Source organism: Mustela lutreola, chromosome 14 (genome assembly GCF_030435805.1).
Source record: "Mustela lutreola isolate mMusLut2 chromosome 14, mMusLut2.pri, whole genome shotgun sequence".
NCBI lineage: Eukaryota > Metazoa > Chordata > Mammalia > Carnivora > Mustelidae > Mustela > Mustela lutreola.
Genome location: NC_081303.1, coordinates 30754621 through 30775470, shown reverse-complemented (window position 1 = coordinate 30775470; position 20850 = coordinate 30754621). Strand labels below are relative to the sequence as shown.

General features: G+C 49.8%; 1 protein-coding gene across 1 annotated transcript; it reads left to right on the top strand.

The window, feature by feature from the left end:
• The first annotated feature begins 1752 nt into the window (after positions 1-1752).
• Positions 1753-19635, top strand: TOR3A (torsin family 3 member A). The gene is made up of 6 exons (XM_059145619.1): positions 1753-3066; positions 4216-4329; positions 5182-5447; positions 7142-7320; positions 18185-18309; positions 18750-19635. Exons 1-6 carry the CDS (start codon positions 2814-2816, stop codon positions 18998-19000), a joined length of 1188 nt encoding a protein of 395 aa, XP_059001602.1. The 5' UTR covers positions 1753-2813; the 3' UTR covers positions 19001-19635.
• The last annotated feature ends 1215 nt before the right edge of the window (positions 19636-20850 follow it).

The window sequence follows — 20850 nt, the reverse complement described above, 5'->3', positions numbered from 1 at the left end:
TAAAGCATTACAAATCTTAATTTAGCCCAGTACTGTACAGATGTGGAGGAGACCAAGGACCTGATTATTATTCTTCAGACAGCCAGTTTTTTAACTTTTGAAATAGAAATCCAGCATCATAAACCCCAACTAGACAATGAAGCAGACTTTCTTGAGTTTTTACTTGGTTTGTCGCATTTTTGTTTGTGCCACCTTTTGTCCTGTGAACTTGAATACTGGTGGGAGGCTGCAGCCTTGTGTACTTCAGTGATCTTTTTAAGATACAGTTCAGGCTTTGTTTGCTTTTCAAGCATATCAGAAGGACTGGTATTAAAGCTCGGAAAAGGCAGCTGGAGTAGGGAGAGTTCATGTTTGGTCTTCAGTAGACATTTGGGCTTTGGGAGTCCCCTCGAGAACAGATGGTCCCAACAGAAGAAAACTGTGAAGCACCAAGTGTGTCAGGAATGATGTCAATGAATTACAGTAGAAATCAGAGCAGGAACGAATCCCAGGGGGTCAGGAGGGTGAGAGGTAGGCAGAACACACGTGGAAGACAGGGAGAGTGAGCTAGGCCTGCCCTGTATAGAGAAGCCCGATTTCTGAAGTACACAGCCTCCTGGGCCTGTGCCCTGTTTCATTCCTTCAGGGGTGTGGGAAACCATGGAAAGGTTTCCATCAGGCGTGCCCTGTCTCTTGAAAGGACCCTCTGAGTCCAATGTGTTGTTTTAGTTGCTCCTTAGTATAAATATTAAACAAAGTGCCACCAGTGTATAGATGAGCTGTGAAACACTGATTTTATGTTTTCAGAATTTGCTTTTTACATGTCAAGTGTAATTGGAGATAAAGGCTTGATTTTTACTCAGAGATTGTTTTCAGGGCAGAGAAAGTTCGGTCTGCCTCCAGCCGGGGTTGAGAAGAGGTTCGTGGCAAAGCTTGGTACCATGTTGATGACCTCAGTATAGGTTTGTGTGCCCATTTTTCTCTTAGCCTTTGTTAAAATGCAGATTTTGATTGAGTGGTTTTGAGGCCTGAGATTCTGCCTTTCTAACAAGCTCCTGACCACACTTCAGTAGCCTGGAGAGGGGTTTGCCTGCTAAGGAATCATGGCGGCCTGTAGTTTTCACAACAGCCTATAGATGTCTCCATCATCCATGAGATCTCGTTCCTAGACTTGGAACCAACTGCCTCCAAGCCCTGAGAATGAAATGTTTTATTGAAATCTGAGGTTTGTCTAAAAACTGGTGTTTGGATCCATTGTTTCTGTGTGGAACTAACAAAGGTGAAGAAAAAAAAAACACGTTTACTTTTACTCTTAGGGAAAAAATGTCCTCTTGAAATTAAGAACTTTCCAGCTGCCTACTTTATTTGCCACTAAATGCTAAATTCAAATCAGAACACTTCAGAAATTAGCAATTAGTCCTACATGAAAGTTAACAGTAAGAGTGTTATTTTCACAGTCCCAAAACTTGGGTTTTTAAAAGAAACCAGTGTTACTATGAGTAATTTTATCACCATAAATTCACTTGTAAACTGAACGAGCTTATGGCCCCCAGTCAAGTGACTGTTTTATTATGCCATTTTCTAGATGGGGCATCAGGCCTAGGGCAAATAATACCCAGGATCACACATAGGAAATGGTAGAGGCCCTACTGGGTTGGCATTCAGGCTCATTCACTGATTGAGTTCATGTCTTCAATTTCAGGATAAGCATAAAGGTGTGTTCCTTGTCAAGGGTCCCTGCCAGGTTTCTCGGGCTTGTCTGCACATGGAGCAGGGCTGGGGAAGCTGCCCTGTGGGAGGTTTGGGCTCAGTGTTGCCATCACTCTGAGTGGCGGAGACCTACAGTGTGCCGCAGTGTAACTGTGGTGGTGTCTTAACGGGTGCTCGGGGGATTTCTGCAGCTGTTCTGAGAGGGCAGATGTGGGGAGCTGTTGAGGAAAGAGCACACGGTTTGCTGAGTGATCTGAAAGACTGGACACCGTGAGGCCTGGCGTCGGGGTTCACCTTCCTGCCTGCAGAACCCAACCTCAAAGCCACCGAGCCTGTGCCGTTCATGCGTCGAGTCCCACGACCTCTAGACAGCACCTTGTTCCAAGGACAAGAGAGCCCCGCAAGGCAAGTGGCTTCCGTCACTCGGGTGATTCTGAAAAATGCATTAAGGTCTTCTGAAATCCGACAAGCAGGTGGCAGGCTCATGCTGTGGAGACCAGGTCCCGGAGGAAAGGCGCCCTCAAGTCCTGCCAGTGCCATCTGAGGAGCGGCTCGAGGTAACAAGCACTTGAAAATTACCAGCGTAGCCAAGAGAGCGGACACAGTGTCGCCGAACTTCCCTCAGTGGAGTCCCCCTGACGGGGGTTTCCAGAAGCCGAGCATCTCCAGCCTGGCGCCCTCAGGCCTCCGCTCTCCGCGGGCGGACTCCCAGCTGTGGAGACCTGCTGCTGCCTGCAGCGGTTTCACTTCCCGGGGCGGAGGAGCTCCCCGCCTCCCCAGGGCCTCTCTCCACCCCGCCGCCCCGGCTCCGGCTCCCGGCGACACGCTGCGAGCTGGCCCGGGGCTCATCCGCCGCCGGGGCAAGGCCTAGACGGAGGCCTTTACCGGGCCGGCCTCCACCGGTCCCGGGGCTGCCGAGGGGACTCTCCGGGTGGCCGCCCCTCCTCAGGCTCCCCAGAGAAACGCCCAGCCGGAAGCAAGCCCCGGCGGTGGGCGGTGCCTGCGGGCGGCCCTGCGGTGCGCTCGGGTCGCGGGCCTGGACCTGGGTTCCCGCGGCGGCGCCCATTCCCCCGGCCGCACCCGCCCGCCGCCCCGGCACCACCGAGAGCGGCGGCGGGAGAGCCATGCCTTGCCTGCGCCTCCGCCTGCCGCTGCTGCCGCCGCCGCTGCTGCTGCTGCTGCTCCTGCCGCTCCCGGGCGCGCCGGAACCAGGCGACGATGCGAGCCAGCCGGACGGGGCCCAGGAGCCCCTCCGCGGCCTGCGCGAGCGGCTGAGGGCGGCCGCGGCGCTCTCCCGACGGTACTGGGCGCTCCTGCGCTGCCGCGTGTGGCCCGAGGACTGTGAGCGCGCCGAGAAGGCTGGCGCAGGGCTCCTGGGTAAGAACGGCCGCCCGGGGTCCTTCGGCCGCGTCTCGGGGACTGGGGATTTGAGGGCGGCGGGGGGACGTGCGCCGGCCCGGGAAACCGGGCGCCAATGTCCCGGCCGTCGGGCCGCGGCCATCAGGTAGGCTCCCTGGCTACCCGCTCTTCCGCCCCGCCTGGCCTCGGCCCGGGCTGCGGGCAGGGGCGCCTCTGGAGACCGGGCCGCATCCCCGGCCTGTATCCATAACAAGGTCATCTCCTTCCCCCGGATGCACCCGGACGGGCCCCGGGGCTGCCGAGGGGACTGGTTGGGTGGCTGCCCTGCCCTCGGCGTCAGTCCTTGACCCCTCCAGACAGCTCACACTTCCTTGAGCCTCCCAGTCCACCATCGAGCTGCTCTTCCCCGCCGCCTTCTGGGATTTCAGCAGAGTCCCGGGCTGCACACGACCCCAGTACCTTCTCTCTTCTGCTGCTGAGAGCCCCGCACCTGCGTTCTGGTTCCCGCTAGTCAGTGACAAATTCTGCGCCGGGGTTATCTGTCACATTACTGTTATGGACCAGATGCTCTCTGAGGCTCCTTGCAGTCTGGGTCGAAAATTCCAGGTCCCTAATGCTATTCTAATGATAGTCCTACAATGGTACTGTGAACATTTTTCATTGAAATCAAAAGATTTCGAAGTCCCAGTGATTGGGTTTTGTTTCGTTGTGGTTTTGCTAGTGCTGGGTATGTTCAAATTGACATTTGACAAAAGAATTGAGAGACCCTTGGGGTTGGCTGTAATCACATCGCTTTGGAATTCACAGCAAGTAGGCAGAATGAGCATCACCAGCTGCTGTTGGTCTCCCTGCTAGACTGGCACGAACTCCTTGTGGGCAGCTCTGGCTTTCTTACATTTCTGGCAAAGGCATTCTGTGTTGAACAAATCAAACCTTTGCCAGAGCTGTATTCATAACAAGGACATCGACTTCCTCCAAGCTGGGGGTGCCCCCTCCAGCTCATTCCCTGGCCAGGCACAAGCCAGGCCCATGGAAGAACAGTGCGGAGCAGCTCTGGAAGGAGGACCAAGGACAAGAAGAACCTCTCTGCTTGGTTGCAGGGAGACCATGTCTACCTTCCCCGTGGCCCTGGGCTCTGTCCTTGTCTCACAGCTCCTTCTTTTCCAGGCTGGAGCCTTCCCCTGTTGGGCCAGCAGTACCTGGACATCCTGACCTCGTGGTACTGCAGCTTCCAGGCCTGCTGCAACAGCGGGGACTGCAGGATCTCCAACAACTTCACAGGTAGCACCTTGCATGGCCCTGAGGGGCTGGGGATCTTTGGGGAGGAGAGGCAGTCCAGGGGGAATGGCTAGGGTGAAGGCACCCTTCATTGTCCTGCCCACAGCTGACAGTATAGCCTCCCTGTCTCTGCTGGGACTCCCAGAACCCCTCTCCATACCCTGTGATCTCGTGGCTGGAAGGAAGGCAGGCCTCACAGAGGACTTTGAACACACTAGCCACCTTCAATAAGTGTTTGCTGAACTGAATTTATTCACGTGAGGTTGTCTCCATAAAGCACTTAAGGGTTCTCAAAATCTCTGGGTGGGAGCAATTTCTTGGGCATGGGGATGGACTTCCTCCTCCAGACAGGACTCTGCCAACCATTCCTTTTTTTTTTTTTTTTTTTTTTTTAAGATTTTTAATTTATGTATTAGAAAGACCTCTTGTGCTCATGCAGGTGCACGCACAAGTGGGGAGAGGGGCAGAGGGAGAAGCAGACTTCCCTTTGAGCAAGGAACCCGTAGGGGGCTTGGTCCCAGGACCCTGAGATCATGACTAGAGCTGAAGGCAGATGCTTAACTGACTGAGCCACCCAGCCGCCCTCTGTCAACTGTTCTGGGGTGTCTTCAGGACCTTCAGGGTGATTCCCTTCCCTCTCTAAATTCAATTTTTTTTTCTCAAACTCTTCAAAAATGGCCCTTGAATCCCTTTGGGCTGCAAGGTCTGTCCAGTGGTTTCTTATTCTGAGGCCAGATAATCCCCACAGCACCCCCTCAGAGATGTTCAGAGGGGCTCAGCCTCCCTGCTGTCATTGAGCCTAGGGGAGACCACATCTGTGCGACCTCACCATGGCTGCCTCTTTCCCCCTCCCAGGCCTGGAATCGGACCTAAGTGTGCGACTGCACGGCCAGCATCTGGCTCGGGAGCTGGTCCTGACCACGGTGAAGGGCTACTTAGAGGTGCCCCAGCCAGGCAAGGCCCTGGCCCTGTCGTTCCACGGCTGGTCCGGCACAGGCAAGAACTTTGTGGCGCGGCTGCTGGCAGAGAACCTGTACCGGGATGGGCTGAGGAGCAACTGCGTCAAGACATTCATCGCCACCCTACACTTTCCTCACCCGAAGTACATGGACCTGTACGAGGTGAGGCCGGGCAGGACTGGGGGCCTGGGCCGGTGGGACGGGAACGAGGCTCTGACAACCTGAGCAGCAGCTTCTGGGATGGGATAGAAGGCCTGAAATCAGCCCTTCCCTGCAAGGAGGTGGCCTCAGAGAAGCCTGGCTATGGGGGTTGGTGGCCCTGGTGACACCATTCCACAAATATCAGGCCCTGAGCATGTGGAGGAAAGACTGATACTCAAACACCGTGCATCTTGAGCTCTGTCTCCTTATCACCTGCACCCCGAGCTTAAACAGAGGATCCAATGTTGGTTGTCTGTTCTTGAAGTAGTGGGAATTTTGCAGGAAATGTGGAACAGAGAAAAGCAAAAACTTGATCAGAATCTCCACACACAGACACAAGCACAGTTCACATTTTGTTGTGCTTCCTTCAAGTTTTATGTCATTGTGATTAACATTGGACAGAAAGTTGCAGATCCTGCTTTTTTGGGAGGATGGGGTACAGGGAGGGAGAGGGAGAATCTGAAGTCGGCTCCACGCCCAGCATGGAGCCCATCACAGGGCTCAATCTCACAACCCTGAGATCATGACCTGAGCTGAAATGGAGAGTCATATGCTTCACAGACTGAGCCACCCAGGTGCCCATATCCTGCCCACCCCCCTTTTTAAGGAGGCATATCATATAAGATTTTCCATATCTTCCCAAATCACCAATAAGTAGTGGGACAAAAATTGTCCTTGCCACTCTGCTCTTGTGGGTTTCTTCCATTTAGACATGTAGTATTTCAGATAAGCCAGATGATGAACAAAATGTCATGTCATTGCTGCATGACCTCTGTCTTTGGCTTTCAGTTCTGCTCTTTGCAGTGTGTTAACCTGGGAAGATTACGTAAGTTTCCGAGGATAGAGATGGTTGAGTCAGCTGCCGTTTCAGTGCAGTGTTGGAGGGCAGAGGTGAAGTGTCCTAAGGTCTGATGACTGGTGGCTGGTCTACCAGGGCTTCGCAGAAAGAACAAACCGGCTTTGTGGCAGAACTGCTGTGACTCTCCGCTTACACACACACACACACACACACACATTAGGGAGATGGGTCTGAGGTCAGAATCTGGGAAGGCCAGAGGTGGATGGAGGGGGCCTCTGCTGACAGACCCACCTGTTGTGGACACTGGCCCTATTCTCCTGGTGAAGACTGCAGAGGGCTTTTGACTCTCTGGCTAGGGGTGGGGTACCCCAAGGGCCAGTTGGCTGAGTCCCAGACAGGTCCCACCCAGGTTTCTCCCCTGAGGTCTCAGTCTAGCCTGGGTACTAGTGAGCACCTGCTCCCGGGAGTTCAAGAAGGGGGACTTGGCCACCTCTGGGCACGTGAACCTGCTGTGCCTGTCTCCCCAATATTAGAGCCTGACTCCTACCCCAAGTGAGGCTGACTGATTCCTTCTGGGATGGGACCTCACCGTGGAACACATGAGGCAGGTTGCAGGCTGGGGCCTGTTTCCAAGGCCTGGCCAGCCCTCTTCCTCCACAGAGCTCAGGGTGCATGAGAATCTCCTGGGAAATTCATCAGAGGTGTGGGCGCTAGCCCCACCCCCAGAAGTGTGGATTGGCAGCTGGTGGGAGCCCTTGATGCATTGCAGATGCCAAAGCATGGCCTTAGGGCTGGAGGATGAGTTTGGGCCTCCCCCTGCTCCCCAGCTCCTGTCAGCTCCCTGTATTCCGTGCAGGAGAAGCTAACAAGTGAGATCAAGGAAACACAGGAGCGCTGCCACCAGACCCTGTTCATCTTTGATGAGGCTGAAAAGCTACATCCGGGACTGCTAGAGGCCCTTGGGCCACACCTGGCACAGCAGACCCCCAAGAACCACAGGGTCGAGTCCCCGAAAACCATCTTTCTTTTTCTCAGGTAAGGTCTGAGGAACAGTAGTCAGGAGGGCTGGAGGAGGGGAGGGAGGACTTGGCCCAGGTGCCTCTTGGGCCAAGCTTGGGAGGCAGCTGATGGGGGGAGGGGAGGCTTCTGTGCTCCCCTGGGCCGCAGACCCTTCTCCACAAGGGAAACCAACACACACTCCAGCAGAGGAAACAGAAGCCTCGCTGCTTGGGTGGTAGCAATGGTGGGGGGCCATAGTCTCCCGGGTCCTGCCCTGATTCCACCACTGAGGCACCTGGGAAGACTCTGCCTCCCACCCCTCCCCCACCACCACTGGCATGGGTGATGAGGAAGAGCAGCTGTCCCTTGTCTCTCCTCCCCACCCCTGTCTCCCATGGCTATCTTAGGGTTGTGAGGCTCTCCTCGGACTCCCTAGAATACCTAGCCTCCTCAGGGAGAGACAGCTCATACGCCAGGCCTCCCCTCCTAGAAGGGCATTTTGGGGATTTGGGGTCTTTTTTATTGACCTATAATTGACAGCATAGTGTCAGGTGTGCAACATAATTCACTAGTTGTATATACGTGTATTGCCAATGATTGTAGTAAGTCTGGTTAACACCGTCATCATACATAAGTACACAGCTTTTGTCCTGTGATGAGTGCTGTGATCTGCTCCCTCGGCAGCTTTCAGGTCTTCCATGCGGTGTGACCCACAGTAGCCACGCTGTGCTCTGAGCCCCCAGCCTTACTCGTTCCTCACCGCCACTGCCTTTGGCAACCAGCCGTCTGTTCTCGGTATCTGGGAGCTTGGGTCGCTGCTGTTCTTGTCGCCAAGAGTCCATGTATGAGTGGGATCGTACAGAATTTGTCTTTCTCTGACTTACTTCATCTCACATGCTGCTGTCAGGGTTGTTGTTGCAAATGGCAAGATTTCTTCAAGTTTTATGGAATTTTATAAATAATACTCTGTGTGTGTGTGTGTGTGTGTGTGTGTGTGTGTGTAGCACATTTTCGTCATCCATCAGTGGGCACTGAGGTTGTTCCTGTATTTTGGTTAATGTAAACAGTGCTGTAAAGAACATGGAGACATGTATATTATCTTCTTGAGTATTTTCATTATCTTTGGATAAATCCCCAGAAGTGGAACTGCTAGATCATAGATAGGGTGATTTTACCTTTTGCTTTCTGAGGAACCTCCATAGTATTTCCCACAGTGGCTGCACCAAGTTACGTTCCCACCCAGGGCACAAGGGTTCCCTTTCCTCCACATCCTCAGTAACATTTGGTATTTCCAGTCTTTTGGTTGTAGCCGTTCTCACTCATGTGAGGTGGTATCTTATTGTGGTTTTGATTTGCATTTTCCTGATGACACTGCTGTTCAGTGCTTTTTTTTTTTTTTTTAAAGATTTTATTTATTTATTTGACAGAGAGAGATCACAAGTAGGCAGAGAGGCAGGCAGAGAGAGAGGAAGGGAAGCAGGCTCCCCACTGAGCAGAGAGCCCGATGTGGGACTTGATCCCAGGACCCTGAGATCATGACCTGAGCCAAAGGCAGCGGCTTAACCCACTGAGCCACCCAGGCGCCCCTGTTCAGTGCTTTTTCATCTACCTGTTGGCCATCTGTATGCCTCCTTTGGAAAAACATCTAATCGGATCCTCTATCCATTTCTAATCAGATTATTTTTTGTTACTGAGTTGTATGAGCTCTTTATATTTTTTGGATATTAACCCTTATCAGATACATGATTTGCAAATATTTTCTTCCATTCAGTAGGTTGCCTCTTCATTTTGTTGGTTTCCTTTGCTATACAGAACTTTTTAGGATGTAGTCCCACTTGCTTATTTTTGCTTTTGGTGTCACATCCAAGCAATCATTGCCAAGACTGATGCCAGACAGCTTACTGCCTGTTTTCTTCTAAGACTTTTACGGTTTCAGGTCTCACATTTAAGACTAATCCATTTGTAGTTAATTTTTGTGTACGGTGTGAGGTAGTGGTCCAGTTTGATTATTTGGAATGTGGCTGTTCAGTTTTCCCAACACCATTTATTGAAGAGACTGTCCTTTCCCCATTGTCTAGTCTTGGCTCCTATGCCATAAACTAATTGATCATATGTGCATGGGTTTATTTCTGGGCTATTTTGTTCCAAGACACAAAAGATGTATGTGTCTTTTTACGCCAGTACTGTACTGTGTTGATTATTGTGGTTTTGTAATATAGTTTGGAATATAACTCTCATACTGTGAGTCCCTTCTTAAAAGACCATTAAGTTTTCAAACCAACACATTTGTTGAAAAAAAATTTTTTTCCTCACTATAGAATATACCCTCCCCAGTGGCCATCAAGCCACCTATCCCTCTTCCCTCCACCTCCCAGCAGCCCTCAGTTTGTTTCCTGAGATTAAGAGTCTCTCATGGTTTGTCTCCCTGTCTGGTTTCATTTTTCCCTCCCTTCCCCTATGATCCTCTGTCTTGTTTCTCAAATTCCTCATATCAGTGAGATCATATAATTGTCCTTTTCTGACTGACTTATTTCGCTTAGCATAATACCCTCAAGTTCCATCCATGTCATTGCAAATGGCAAGATTTCAGTTTTTTGATGGCTGCACAGTATTCCTCTGTGTGCGTGTGTGTGTGTACATACCACATCTTCTTTATCCATTCATCTGTCAATGGACATCTGGGCTCTTTCCATAGTTTGGCAATTGTGGACATTGCTGCCAAAAACACTGGGGTACAGGTTCCCCTTTGGATCATTACATTTGTATCTCTAGGGTAAATGCCCAATACTGCAATTGCTGGGTTGTAGCTCTATTTTCAACTTTTTGAGGAACCCCCATACTGTTTTCCAGAGTGGCTGCCCCACTTGCATTCCCACCAACAGTGTAGGATGGTTCCCCTTTCTCCACATCCTCACCAGCATCTCTCATTCCCTGACTTGTTCATTTTAGCCATTCTGACTGGTGTGAAGTGGTATCTCATTGTGGTTTTGATTTGTATTTCCCTGATGCTGAGTGATGTGGCGCACTTTTCTGTGGGTCTGTTAGCCATTTGGATGTCTTCTTTGCAGAAATGTCTGTTCATATCTTTTACCCATTTCTTTTTTTTTTTTTTTAAGATTTTATTTATTTGACACACAGAGATCATAAGTAGACAAGAGAGGCAGGCAGAGAGAGGGAAGGAAGCAGGCTTCCCACTGAGCAGAAAGCCCAATGTGGGCTCCGTCCCAGGGCCCTGAGACCATAACCTGAGCTGAAGGCAGAGGCTTAACCCAGTGAGCCACCCGGGGGCCCCTACCCATTTCTTGATTGTATTATTTGTTCTTTGGGTGTTGAGTTTGATAAGTTCTTTATAGATTTTGGATACTAGCCTTTTATCTGACATGTCATTTGCAAATATCTTCTCCCATTCTGTTGGTTGTCTTTTGGTTTAGTTGACTGTTTCCTTTGCTGAACAAAAACTTTTGATCTTGATGAAGTCCCAGTAGTTCATTTTTGCCCTTGTTTCCCTTGCCTTAGCGCTATTTCGAGGAAGAAGTTGGTGCAGCTGAGGTCAAAGAAGTTGCTGCCTGTGTTCTCCTCAAGGATTTTGATTTTGATGGATTCTGATTTTGATGGATTTTGATTTTGATGGATTCCTGTCTCAAATTGAGGTCTTTGATCCATTTTGAGTCTGTTTTTGTGTGTGATGTAAGGAAATGATCCAGTTTCATTTTTCTGCATGTGTCCGTCCATTCTTCACAACACAATTTGTTGAAGAGACTCTCTTTTTTCCATTGGACATTCTTTCCTGCTTTATCGAAGATTAGTTGACCATAGAGTTGAGGGTCCATTTCTGAGCTCTCTGTTCTGTTCCATTGATCTGTGTGTCTGTTTTTTGCCAGTATCATACTGTCTTGATGATGACAGCTTTGTAATTGAAGTCTGGAATTGTGATGCGACCAACTTTGGTTTGCTTTTTCAACATTCCTCTGGCTATCCGGGATCTTTTCTGGTTCCATATTAATTTTAGGATAAGTTATTCCATTTCTTTGAAAAAAAATTGGTGGTATTTTGATAGGGATTGCATTAAATGTGTAGATTACTTCAGGTAGCATAGACTTTTGCACAGTATTTCTTATTCTAATCCATGAGCATGGAATGTTTTTCCATTTCTTTGTGTCTTCCTCAATTTCTTTCATGAGTATTTAAGTTTTCTGAGTACAGATTCTTTGCCTTTTTGGTTAAATTTATTCCTAGGTAGCTTATGGCTTTGGATGCAACTGTAAATGGGATCGGCTGTTTCATTTCTCTACTGTCTTGTTGATGTATAGAAATGCAACTGATTTCTGTGCATTGGTTTTATATCCTGACACTTAATTCCTGTAGGAGTTCTAGCAGTTTTAGAGTGGAATCTTTTGGGTTTTCCACATAAAGTGTCATATCATCTGTGAAGAGTGAGAGTTAGACTTCATTGCCAATTCAGATGCCTTTTCTTTTTGTTGTCTGATTGCTGAGGCTAGGACTTCTAGTACTATGTGGAATAGCAGTGGTACCAGTGGACAGCCCTGCCGTGTTCCTGACCACAGGGGGAAAGCTCTCAGTTTTTCCCCGAGAATGATATTCACTGTGGCTTTTTCATAGATGGCTTTTATAATACTGAGATATGTACCCTCTGTCCCTACACTGTGAAGAGTTTTGAACAAGAAAGGATGCTGTACTTTGTCAAATGCTTTTTCAGCATCTATTGAGAGTATCATATGGTTCTTGTTCTTTCTTTTATTAATGTATTGTATCACACTGATTGATTGTGGATGTCAAACCAACCTTGCAGTTCAGGAATAAATCCCATTTGGTCATGGTGAGTAATCCTTTTAATGTACTGTTGGATCCTCTCGGCTAGTATTTGGTGAGAATTTTTGCATCCATGTTCATCAGGGTTATTGATCTGTAATTCCCCTTTTTGATGAGGTCTTTGTCTGGCTTTGGGATCAAAGTCATGCTGGCCTAATAAAATGAGTTTGGAAGTTTTCCTTCCATTTCTATTTTTTGTAACAGTTTCAGGAGAATAGGTATGAATTCTTTTTTAAATGTTTGGTAGAATTCCCCTCGGAAGCCTTCTGGCCCAAGGCTTTTGTTGGGAGATTTTTGATTACTGCTTCAATTTCCTTGCTCATTATGGGTCTGTTCAGGTTTTCTATTTCTTCCTGGTTCAGTTTTGATAGTTTATACATCTTTAGGAATGCATCCATTTCTTCCTAGTTGTCAAATTTGCTGGTGTATAGTTGCTTATAATATGTTCTTATAATTATTTGTATTTCTTTGTGTTGGTTGTGATATCTCCTCTTTCATTCATGATTTTATTAATTTGGGTCCTTTCTCTTTTCTTTTTGATAAGTCTGGCCAGGGAGTTATCAATCTTATTAATTCTTTCAAAGAACCAGCTCCTAGTTTTATTGATCTGTTCTACTATTCTTTTCGTTTCCATTTCATTGACTTCTGCTCTGATCTTTATTATCTCTCTTCTTTGGTTGGGTTGAGGCTTTATTTGCTGTTCTTTCTACAGCTTCCTTAGGTGTAGAGTTAGCTTGTATATTTGTTTCTTGAGAAAAGCTTGTATTGCTATATACTTTCCTCTTAAGACTGCTTTTGCTGCATCCCAAAGATTTTGAACAGCTGTGTTTTCATTTTCATTTGTTTCCATGAATTTTTTTTTTTTTTTTTTTTTTTATTTATTTGACAGAGAGAAATCACAAGTAGACGGAGAGGCAGGCAGAGAGAGAGAGGGAAGCGGGCTCCCCGCTGAGCACGCTGAGCAGAGAGCCCGATGCGGGACTCGACCCCAGGACCCTGAGACCATGACCCGAGCCGAAGGCAGCGGCCCAACCCACTGAGCCACCCAGGCGCCCCTCCATGAATTTTTTTTTAATTCTTTAATTTCCTGGTTGACCTATCCATAGCAGATTCTTGCTGCACTGCTCCTCCTGGAGGAGGAAGGTGAGTCTCCCTAGATCTGCTGCTACTTGTTGACTGTGCCTCGGATCATGGTTGATGGTAACCCTGAGCTGAGACCTCACTCCTAGGCTCCGTCTTGGCAGCCAGCTTCTCTGCTCTTATACCTGGGAGCTCTGTCACACTTGGACACCCCTGGTGTTTTAATGACCCCACAGGTCCTGAGACCACACTGTCCCTAAGAGGGCTCCACTCCCCACTTAGCCTCTGGAGCAACATCCTTCAGTGGAGCCAACTTCTAAAAGTTCCGATTCTGTGCTCTGCTGCTCTGCTGCTTGCTGGGAGCTGGCCCCTCCCCACCGTGGTCTACCTTCCCATGTATCACCTCGGATTCACTTCTCGATATGTCCTACCTTCCAGAAAGTGTTCGCTTTTCTCTTCCTAGAATTGCTGCTCTTCTTCTCTTCCATCTCCTGTTGAGTTTGTAGGTGTTCAGAATGGCTTGCAACTATCTAGCTGGATTCCTGGGAACTGAAGAAATTTAGGTCTCCTATTCCTCCACCATCATATTTATTTAAAATTAAGTACAGGGGCACCTGGGTGGCTCAGTGGGTTAACGCCTCTGCCTTTGGCTCAGGTCTTGATCCCAGGGTGCAGGGATTTGAGCCCCACATCGGGCTCTCTGCTTGGCATAGAGCCTGCTTCCCCCTCTCTCTCTGCCTGCCTCTCTGCCTACTTGTGATCTCTGCCTGTCAAAAAATAAATAAAAATCTTTAAAAAAAATCCTTTAAAAAAATAAAATTAAATTAAAATTAAAATAAAATTAAGTACAAACTATCCTTGAAAATTCCCAAGGTAGACCCAGTTGGAGGATGGTATCCCACTAAGTCCAAAATGGCCTGTTCTTTCTCCAGCCTTGGAAGGTCAGTTTCTTTTCTGATCACGAGAGGAAGTCACTGGCTCTAAGCTTAGGGTATGATGTGTTGAATGAAAAGCTCTTGCTTTCACCTGTGCTGAGATGTACCCTGATCATGCAGGACTCATCCCTTAGCCATTATATGTTACCTGTTTTGTTTGCCTGTATGCTCTGGAAGTGGTTTTGTAAAGAATGACTTGAGAAATCAGCTTGTCCAATCCTATCTTTGTGGCGGCTCCAACTGGGATAATCCTGACCAACGTCTGTTAGAGGTCAAGTTTGGGTTCCTGTTGGCTCAGCCTGAAATGCTTCACAAGCAAGTTCTTGCACTCAGAGTGGAAGGGTTACCCATTGCTCCCTCCCCCTCAACCTACTTCTCACCTTCCACAGGCCCATACGCCAGCTAGGGGCTTTCATTCAGTTTTGTATGCACCTTGTGAAGGTAGAGAAATAGGGAATCTGGATTTCCATCCAGCTGGAACGTGTCAAGGTGCCAGGTGTGGAGGCAGAGCTTGTGTCATTGTGGACCCACAAGACGAAACCAGCTGGAACTTGGCCTGTTGGGATTTCAGTGTGGTGATGGCAAGCCCTTCCTGTTCTATGATTAAGGCTTATGGGACTCAACTGTGCACTGTGGAGGGGTGCAATGCTGGGGGGCGGTGCTCCCAAGGGGATTTTTTTATTTTTTATTTTTTTTAATATTTGAGAGAAACTAAGCGAGAGCACGAGCATGCTGAGGGACAAAGGGAGAAGCAGACTTCCTACTGAGGAGGTTGCCCAACACCAGCTCCGGGACCGTGACCTGAGCCAAAGGCAGACGTTTAACTGACTGAGCCCCCCAGGAACCCCCCCCTCCCCAAAGGTGATTTATAAAAGAAAAGCAGAGAGAGAATCTGACCTTTCCCTGACTTGAGCTGTGATGCCAAGGTGCTGCCCTTCCTGGCAGTTCTCAGCTTGGAAAACCCTCACTCTTGCCAGGACCAGCATTTCCTAATGCGACCCAGGTGAACTTGGGCTCTCAGGGCAAACATTTGCCTTTGTACTATTTTGGTCATTGGCCTGCTGGCAGTGCCCTAGTCCCCTCTAGCCCTGCCCTTTCCCTCAGTGACCGGCCTCTGTGCACTGTCCGAAGCCAGGCAGTCACCAGGGAACAGCCATGAGGCTGGGGTGGTGGCTGGGCTTGGGGAGAGAGCTGCTGGGGGAAAAGCCGCCCTGTGGGGCCCACACTTGCTAGGGATGGAGAGGCCGTGCCAGCCCTCCAGGAGGAACCCCCTGGGAAGGACGCACACCTGTGACAGGGCCCACGAGGACATGGTGTCCAGTTCTGGTGTCTTCAGGGCAGGCCTGGACCCAGCCTAGGAGAGTCCATGGAGTTTGACAGGCCTGGGACCCGACCCAGAGTCCTCAGGCCGGCCAGGCTGACTGTGCTGCTCCACACCAGCCTCACCCCTGCCCCCATGTGTCCAGAAAGCAGCACTTTTAAACCCTGAAGGTTTTCAGGTACACACCTTCCTCAGTTTGCAGTGGGATTGTGGCCCAGTGAGCTCATTGTAAGTTGAAAATGTATTTAACACACCTAAGCTACCAGACATTATGCTCTGCCTAGCCTGCTGTAAATGCGCTCTCAACATACACATTAGCCTACAGGTGGGCAAAATCCTCCAACACAAACAAAGCCTGTCTTCTGACCAAGTGTCGTCTCATGTAATTGGCTGAAAGCCACATGGACGGAAACAGCGTGGTTGCGCAGATGTCACTGGCCAGCCCCTGTGAGCGCACGGCTGCCGCCGGGCATCACAAACCAGGTTTGTACCGTGTGTGTCGCTAGCCCAGAAGATCGAAGTTCAGAGTGAGATTTCTTCTGAATGCTTACTGCTTTTGCACCCTTATCAAGTAGAACATTCCTAAATTGGGGACTGTCTGTATCGTAGGGATGGGTTGGGAAGACCATATTTGAGTCTCTGGATTTGATGCCTGCGGTGGCCTCATCCATGTGCTGAGTTCTTTTGTGTTTGAAAGGAAAGCAGGGCTGATTCAAACCGTTGGTGAGAACAAGTCACATTTGGTGAAGGCCAGCAGTGTAATCCCGAGAGAACTCCTAACCGTGTTGCTTGCTTGCAGTGAGGTGCGAGGGGCGTCGCAGTCTCCCCTGTGCCGGCGTTAGTCAGAGCAGGGGAGTCCTGGGCACCAGGCTTGAGGGCCTCCACTAACACAGAGGACTTTCACCTGTCCCTGCCATTCTAGAAGATGTTCCTGGAACAGGGTTGTGGAACTCTGGAGATCAGAGCTCTGTCCTCAGTGAATCAGTACAGTGAAAGGGTGATTGATGTCTCTTCGGGCTGTTGTCAGGGAAAGAAGAGGAAGGACTTTGAACAATTAAAAGAATATGAATATAAATTGTTCATGGAATCAAAGGTCCTGTAGAAGTGTGTATTTGTTGACCAATGAACCTAAGGTGACATAAGGGGGCAATCTGAAATTGGCCAATTTTCTTATTTTACAAATGAGGACACTGAGGCTGAGAGATAGTAACAGAGTGTTTACATCTCTTTAAGAAACACTTAGCAATTAGGGTTGGGGTTTAAGAGTTCTGGAGAGGCCTTTGAAGTCCCCTTCCTTTGAAGTTTCAGAACTAAAGGCTGGGAGGAGGACCTGTTGTCCTGGCCCAGAGCCAGGGGAAGGGCTGGGCTCCAGAGCGGCCTTCAGACCCCTCAGCAGCTGCGGACCTGGGATGATGTGGAGAACAGACGTGCTCCGGGAAGGCCCCAGCTCTTTAACAGAGCGATCCTGGGGCCAGAGGGACAGCCCTGAGGAGCTGAAGACTAGGGCAGGTGAAGAGAGAGAGGGCCCAGTTGTCTGTCTGAGATAAAAGCCGTCCATTACAAAGAAAAAGAAGACATGGGCTGTGAGGCAAAACAAGAAGAGAAATTGAGAGAGATGGAAATGGTGTAGACAAATGTGCAGACGCCACAATTCGTTAAATAATGTTTACTAAGCAGCAAGCATGGTAGTCCCTGTTCCGGGGACTGGATAAGTGCCCCCCAACTCCTCTCTCGGGCTGCCTGCCCTCCAGGCAACCCGTGTCCACCTCCCCTTGCCCATGGGGAATGCGGGGTGGGGCAACCCCTCGGCAGGGGACAGTTCTTGCCTCCATTGATGGAATCATGGCCGCTTGCAGCGTGTGCAGAGAGGACCTGGCTAGGCCTTCCCAGCCGGTCCCTCCCATTCCCTTCTTCTACATTCACACCACTTGTCAGCAGCTGGGGGACAGCAGGCAGCTCCCGACAGATGCTTGTGTGTTTTGATGACTTCCTTTCCCTCACTTCTCACATCTATCAGTCACAAGGGCCTGGCAGTTGGGCCTCCTAAACTAATTCTTCAGTCTTTCTATCTCTATACATGGACTGCTGCAGAAAGCTCCCGCCCTGCTTTCTGTAACAATACCCTGCCTCTTCAATCCAACCTCTGTGGCTCTAGAATGACCTTCTTAGGAGGTAAAGCAAATCAGGTAACCCACCACCCTGCACTCCCAAGTACATACCCCTTCAGTGGTTCTCTTTGGTTTATAAGCTGACTTCTGTGTGTGTGGCAGACGGTAGCCTCCACCTGCCTTCGGGGCTCTGCTGCTCCCGGCCCCAAAGCCAACAAGCCCTCTGGTCATCCAGGCTGGGACACACGCTGCCTGGTCTGGAGATCACTGACGGGTCTGTTTGTACTCAGAAGCCTCATCCTCCCTCTTCAGGTGCTCCTCCCTTAGCACCTGCCACTCAGTCTGGAATCCTAAGCCTCCTCTTCCCTACAGAGGTCAAGGGAAAGTCCCACATCATCCCATCTCTGTGTGCCTTGCCCGAGTGGCGTGTGTGTGTGTCAAAAGGGAGTGAGGAGTGAGGCAGGAAGACAGTGTCTTCTGTGTGACTCTGGGTTGTGACAAGATCTCCTGGACAAGGAGAAGCCCCTTGACCTCCATTCTTCCAATCACTAATGCACAGCCTCAGTGGTCCGTATAGCTAAATATAAAAAGAATAAAATGTGTTCACAAGCTCTTGTTTCTTTCAGTAACCTTGGAGGCAATACCATCAATGCAGCTGTCCTGAATCTGCTTCAGGCCGGAGGGACCCGGGAAGAAATCAAGCTGGACCAGCTGGTGCCCCAGCTCCAGGCCGAGATTGCAGAGTCCACGGGTAAGTAGCTCCTAGCCTCTGGGGACAGCTTGGCGGGGGGGGGGGCCTCTGGGCTAGGATGTGGGCTCCTGAGTGGGACAAGGCCCAGAGGATATACCTCACAACACCTCACAAGAGACGGTCTAAGAAAGCTAAACTCCTTTTTCTGAGAAGGCTTTGATGGTAGTTGCCCCAGCCCTGGAAACCCAGGCATTGGCTCTTGAGCAACAGTGTCTGTGAGCTCAGTGGTTCACGCCTCTAGCTACCTCCTGCTTTCTGCTGTGAAACAAAACCATAAACCTGCACGCAATGATTTGGAGTTAGCGGGGCACATTTTCCCTCAAAGGAAACGTGGCTCTGTAGTTCCTGACATGAGCTTTAGGGCTGGGGATGGACACTTTAAAACTCCAGCTGGGGTCAGCCCCAGGATGGGCACCATGTAACTCTGGTCTCCATTTCAGACACTGGCTTTGGCCACAGCTGTCTTGTCAAGGAAAATCTGATTGACTTCTTCATCCCCTTCCTGCCACTGGAGTACCGCCACGTGAGGCTGTGCGCACGAGACGCTTTCCTGAGCCAGGGACTCCCGTACACAGAAGCAGCCCTGGACCAAATTGCCAAGATGATGGTGTATCTCCCCAAGGAGGAACAACTCTTCTCTTCTCAGGGCTGCAAATCTATTTCTCAGAGAATTAACTATTTCCTCCCTTGAGGGCTAGAGGAGGACTTCCTGCAACTGCCTGCCTTTCACCAGTGGGACCCTATGGTGGGTCACGGCACTGTCTGCGACTCTAAGGGCAGGAGGGGTAGGCTGGCCTCCATCCATCACTGACACACAAAACGTGTAAAAAGGAAGACCTTAAATCAGAAACAGAGCCAACACTTTTTAATCACTTGGTGCCTTAAAGAGCCACATTCCAAAACGTGGGCCAGGTGGTTGGAGAAAGCCACAGGCCAGATTGAGTCCCAAGGCCTCGCTAGCATCTCCACTCTTGCCTGCAGATGCCTGGACTTGGGCGTTGAGGCTGGAGGTCACAGGGTCCTCCCTGACAGGGAAGGGAGAATCAAGTTCTGCTTAGCAGCTGCCAGGCTGTGCCTCAGGTGTAAAGGCTGGGGGCTTAGCTTTCAAGTTGTTCCAAGAGGGAAGCTGAGCAGCTTCTGTCTGTGAGCAGATCAGGAGAGAGCCTCAGGCTAAAGGAAAAGTACACAGAGGAATAATTTTTTATAATATATATGATGTCAGTGGAGGTTAAGACTTGCTCTCTTAGATTTAAAAGAAAAATTTAAGTAAGGCGCTTTGACATGGCTGTGTCACGTGTAAAGATTAAAGTTTGTATTTTTCTAAAACCCTCTCTCTTACTGAGACCTGGTCCTCGTGCTCACTCACCAAAACTCCGAGTGGGCGGCGGGTGCTGGCGGACGGGGTGACCCCAGCTCTGCCAGGTCACTTCCCGTCACCTCATGCAGCGGCCAAGCTATTACTAAAGCCTCTGACTAAAGAGCCTCTCACAGCATCGTGCTCCTGTACGTGGAAACACCACTCCCGGGCTCCCAGCCGTAAAAAAATCTTCATTTTTGAGGTTAGAATGGCCATGTATAAATGCGAACATTGTGTTTCTAGACACAGGGGATGTGTCTTGTGTCTTTTCCCTGCTCTTCGTTCTTTTGCTTTTCTGGAATCACACACAGGTCTTTCTCTTACTTTTGTCATCACCTCAAGTATCGCCTCTTACTTAAAACCCTCCCCAACCCTCTTCCGTTTAGCCCTGGAAAAACAAAGCTTCGGGCTCTCTCCCATTGAGCACTTGACGGCACTCGTTTACACACTGTCTCAAGCTCAGGGAGAACCTGCAGCCTGAGCCACATTACCTTCTCAGTGTGCAAACAGGTGATTGAAGGGACTTCTTCTCACTAACCACAGGACAAAAGCTCGGCTTCACTGCACAGTAATATGGGCTGGGTATGTGGTTGAGGGGGGGGGGGCAGTGTTAGCCACTGGCTGGGTGTCTCAGTCTAGACTATTTTGGGAAGAAGATGCAGCCCACCTGATCCTGTTACAACCCCAGCTCCACACTCTGTAAATAGGATTTTTTTAGATTTTTTTGCAAGACAGCATGCAGGAGTCGGGGTGGTAGAGAGGGAGAAGCAGGCTCCTTGTTGAGCAGGGAGGCAGCCCAAGACCTGATCAAGGACAAATCCAGGAGCCTTGGGATCATGACTCAGCTCCACCGACTGCGCCAGCCAGGCGCCCCCATGATAGACACTTTACAAGGTAGAACTTTCTATCTTCCAGTCTCAGAGCCACACACCCGCTGCCATCCTTTAGCACTGGCTTATCACAGCTGATGGTGTAAACAGAGGGTGTGACCTGCTTGCACGTGAGGGATGAAGGCAGGCAGCAGGACACAGTGGCCTGGGTGCCATATTTTTTGTGCCAAATATGGCACAAAAAAGTGCCATATTTCCCTGGTGCTCAGTTGCTTAGTGCTGTGAGACCACAGAAGGCCACAGACCGCAGCTGAACCTTGCTTTCTACCTCTGTCCCTGCACTTCCCTCGAAGA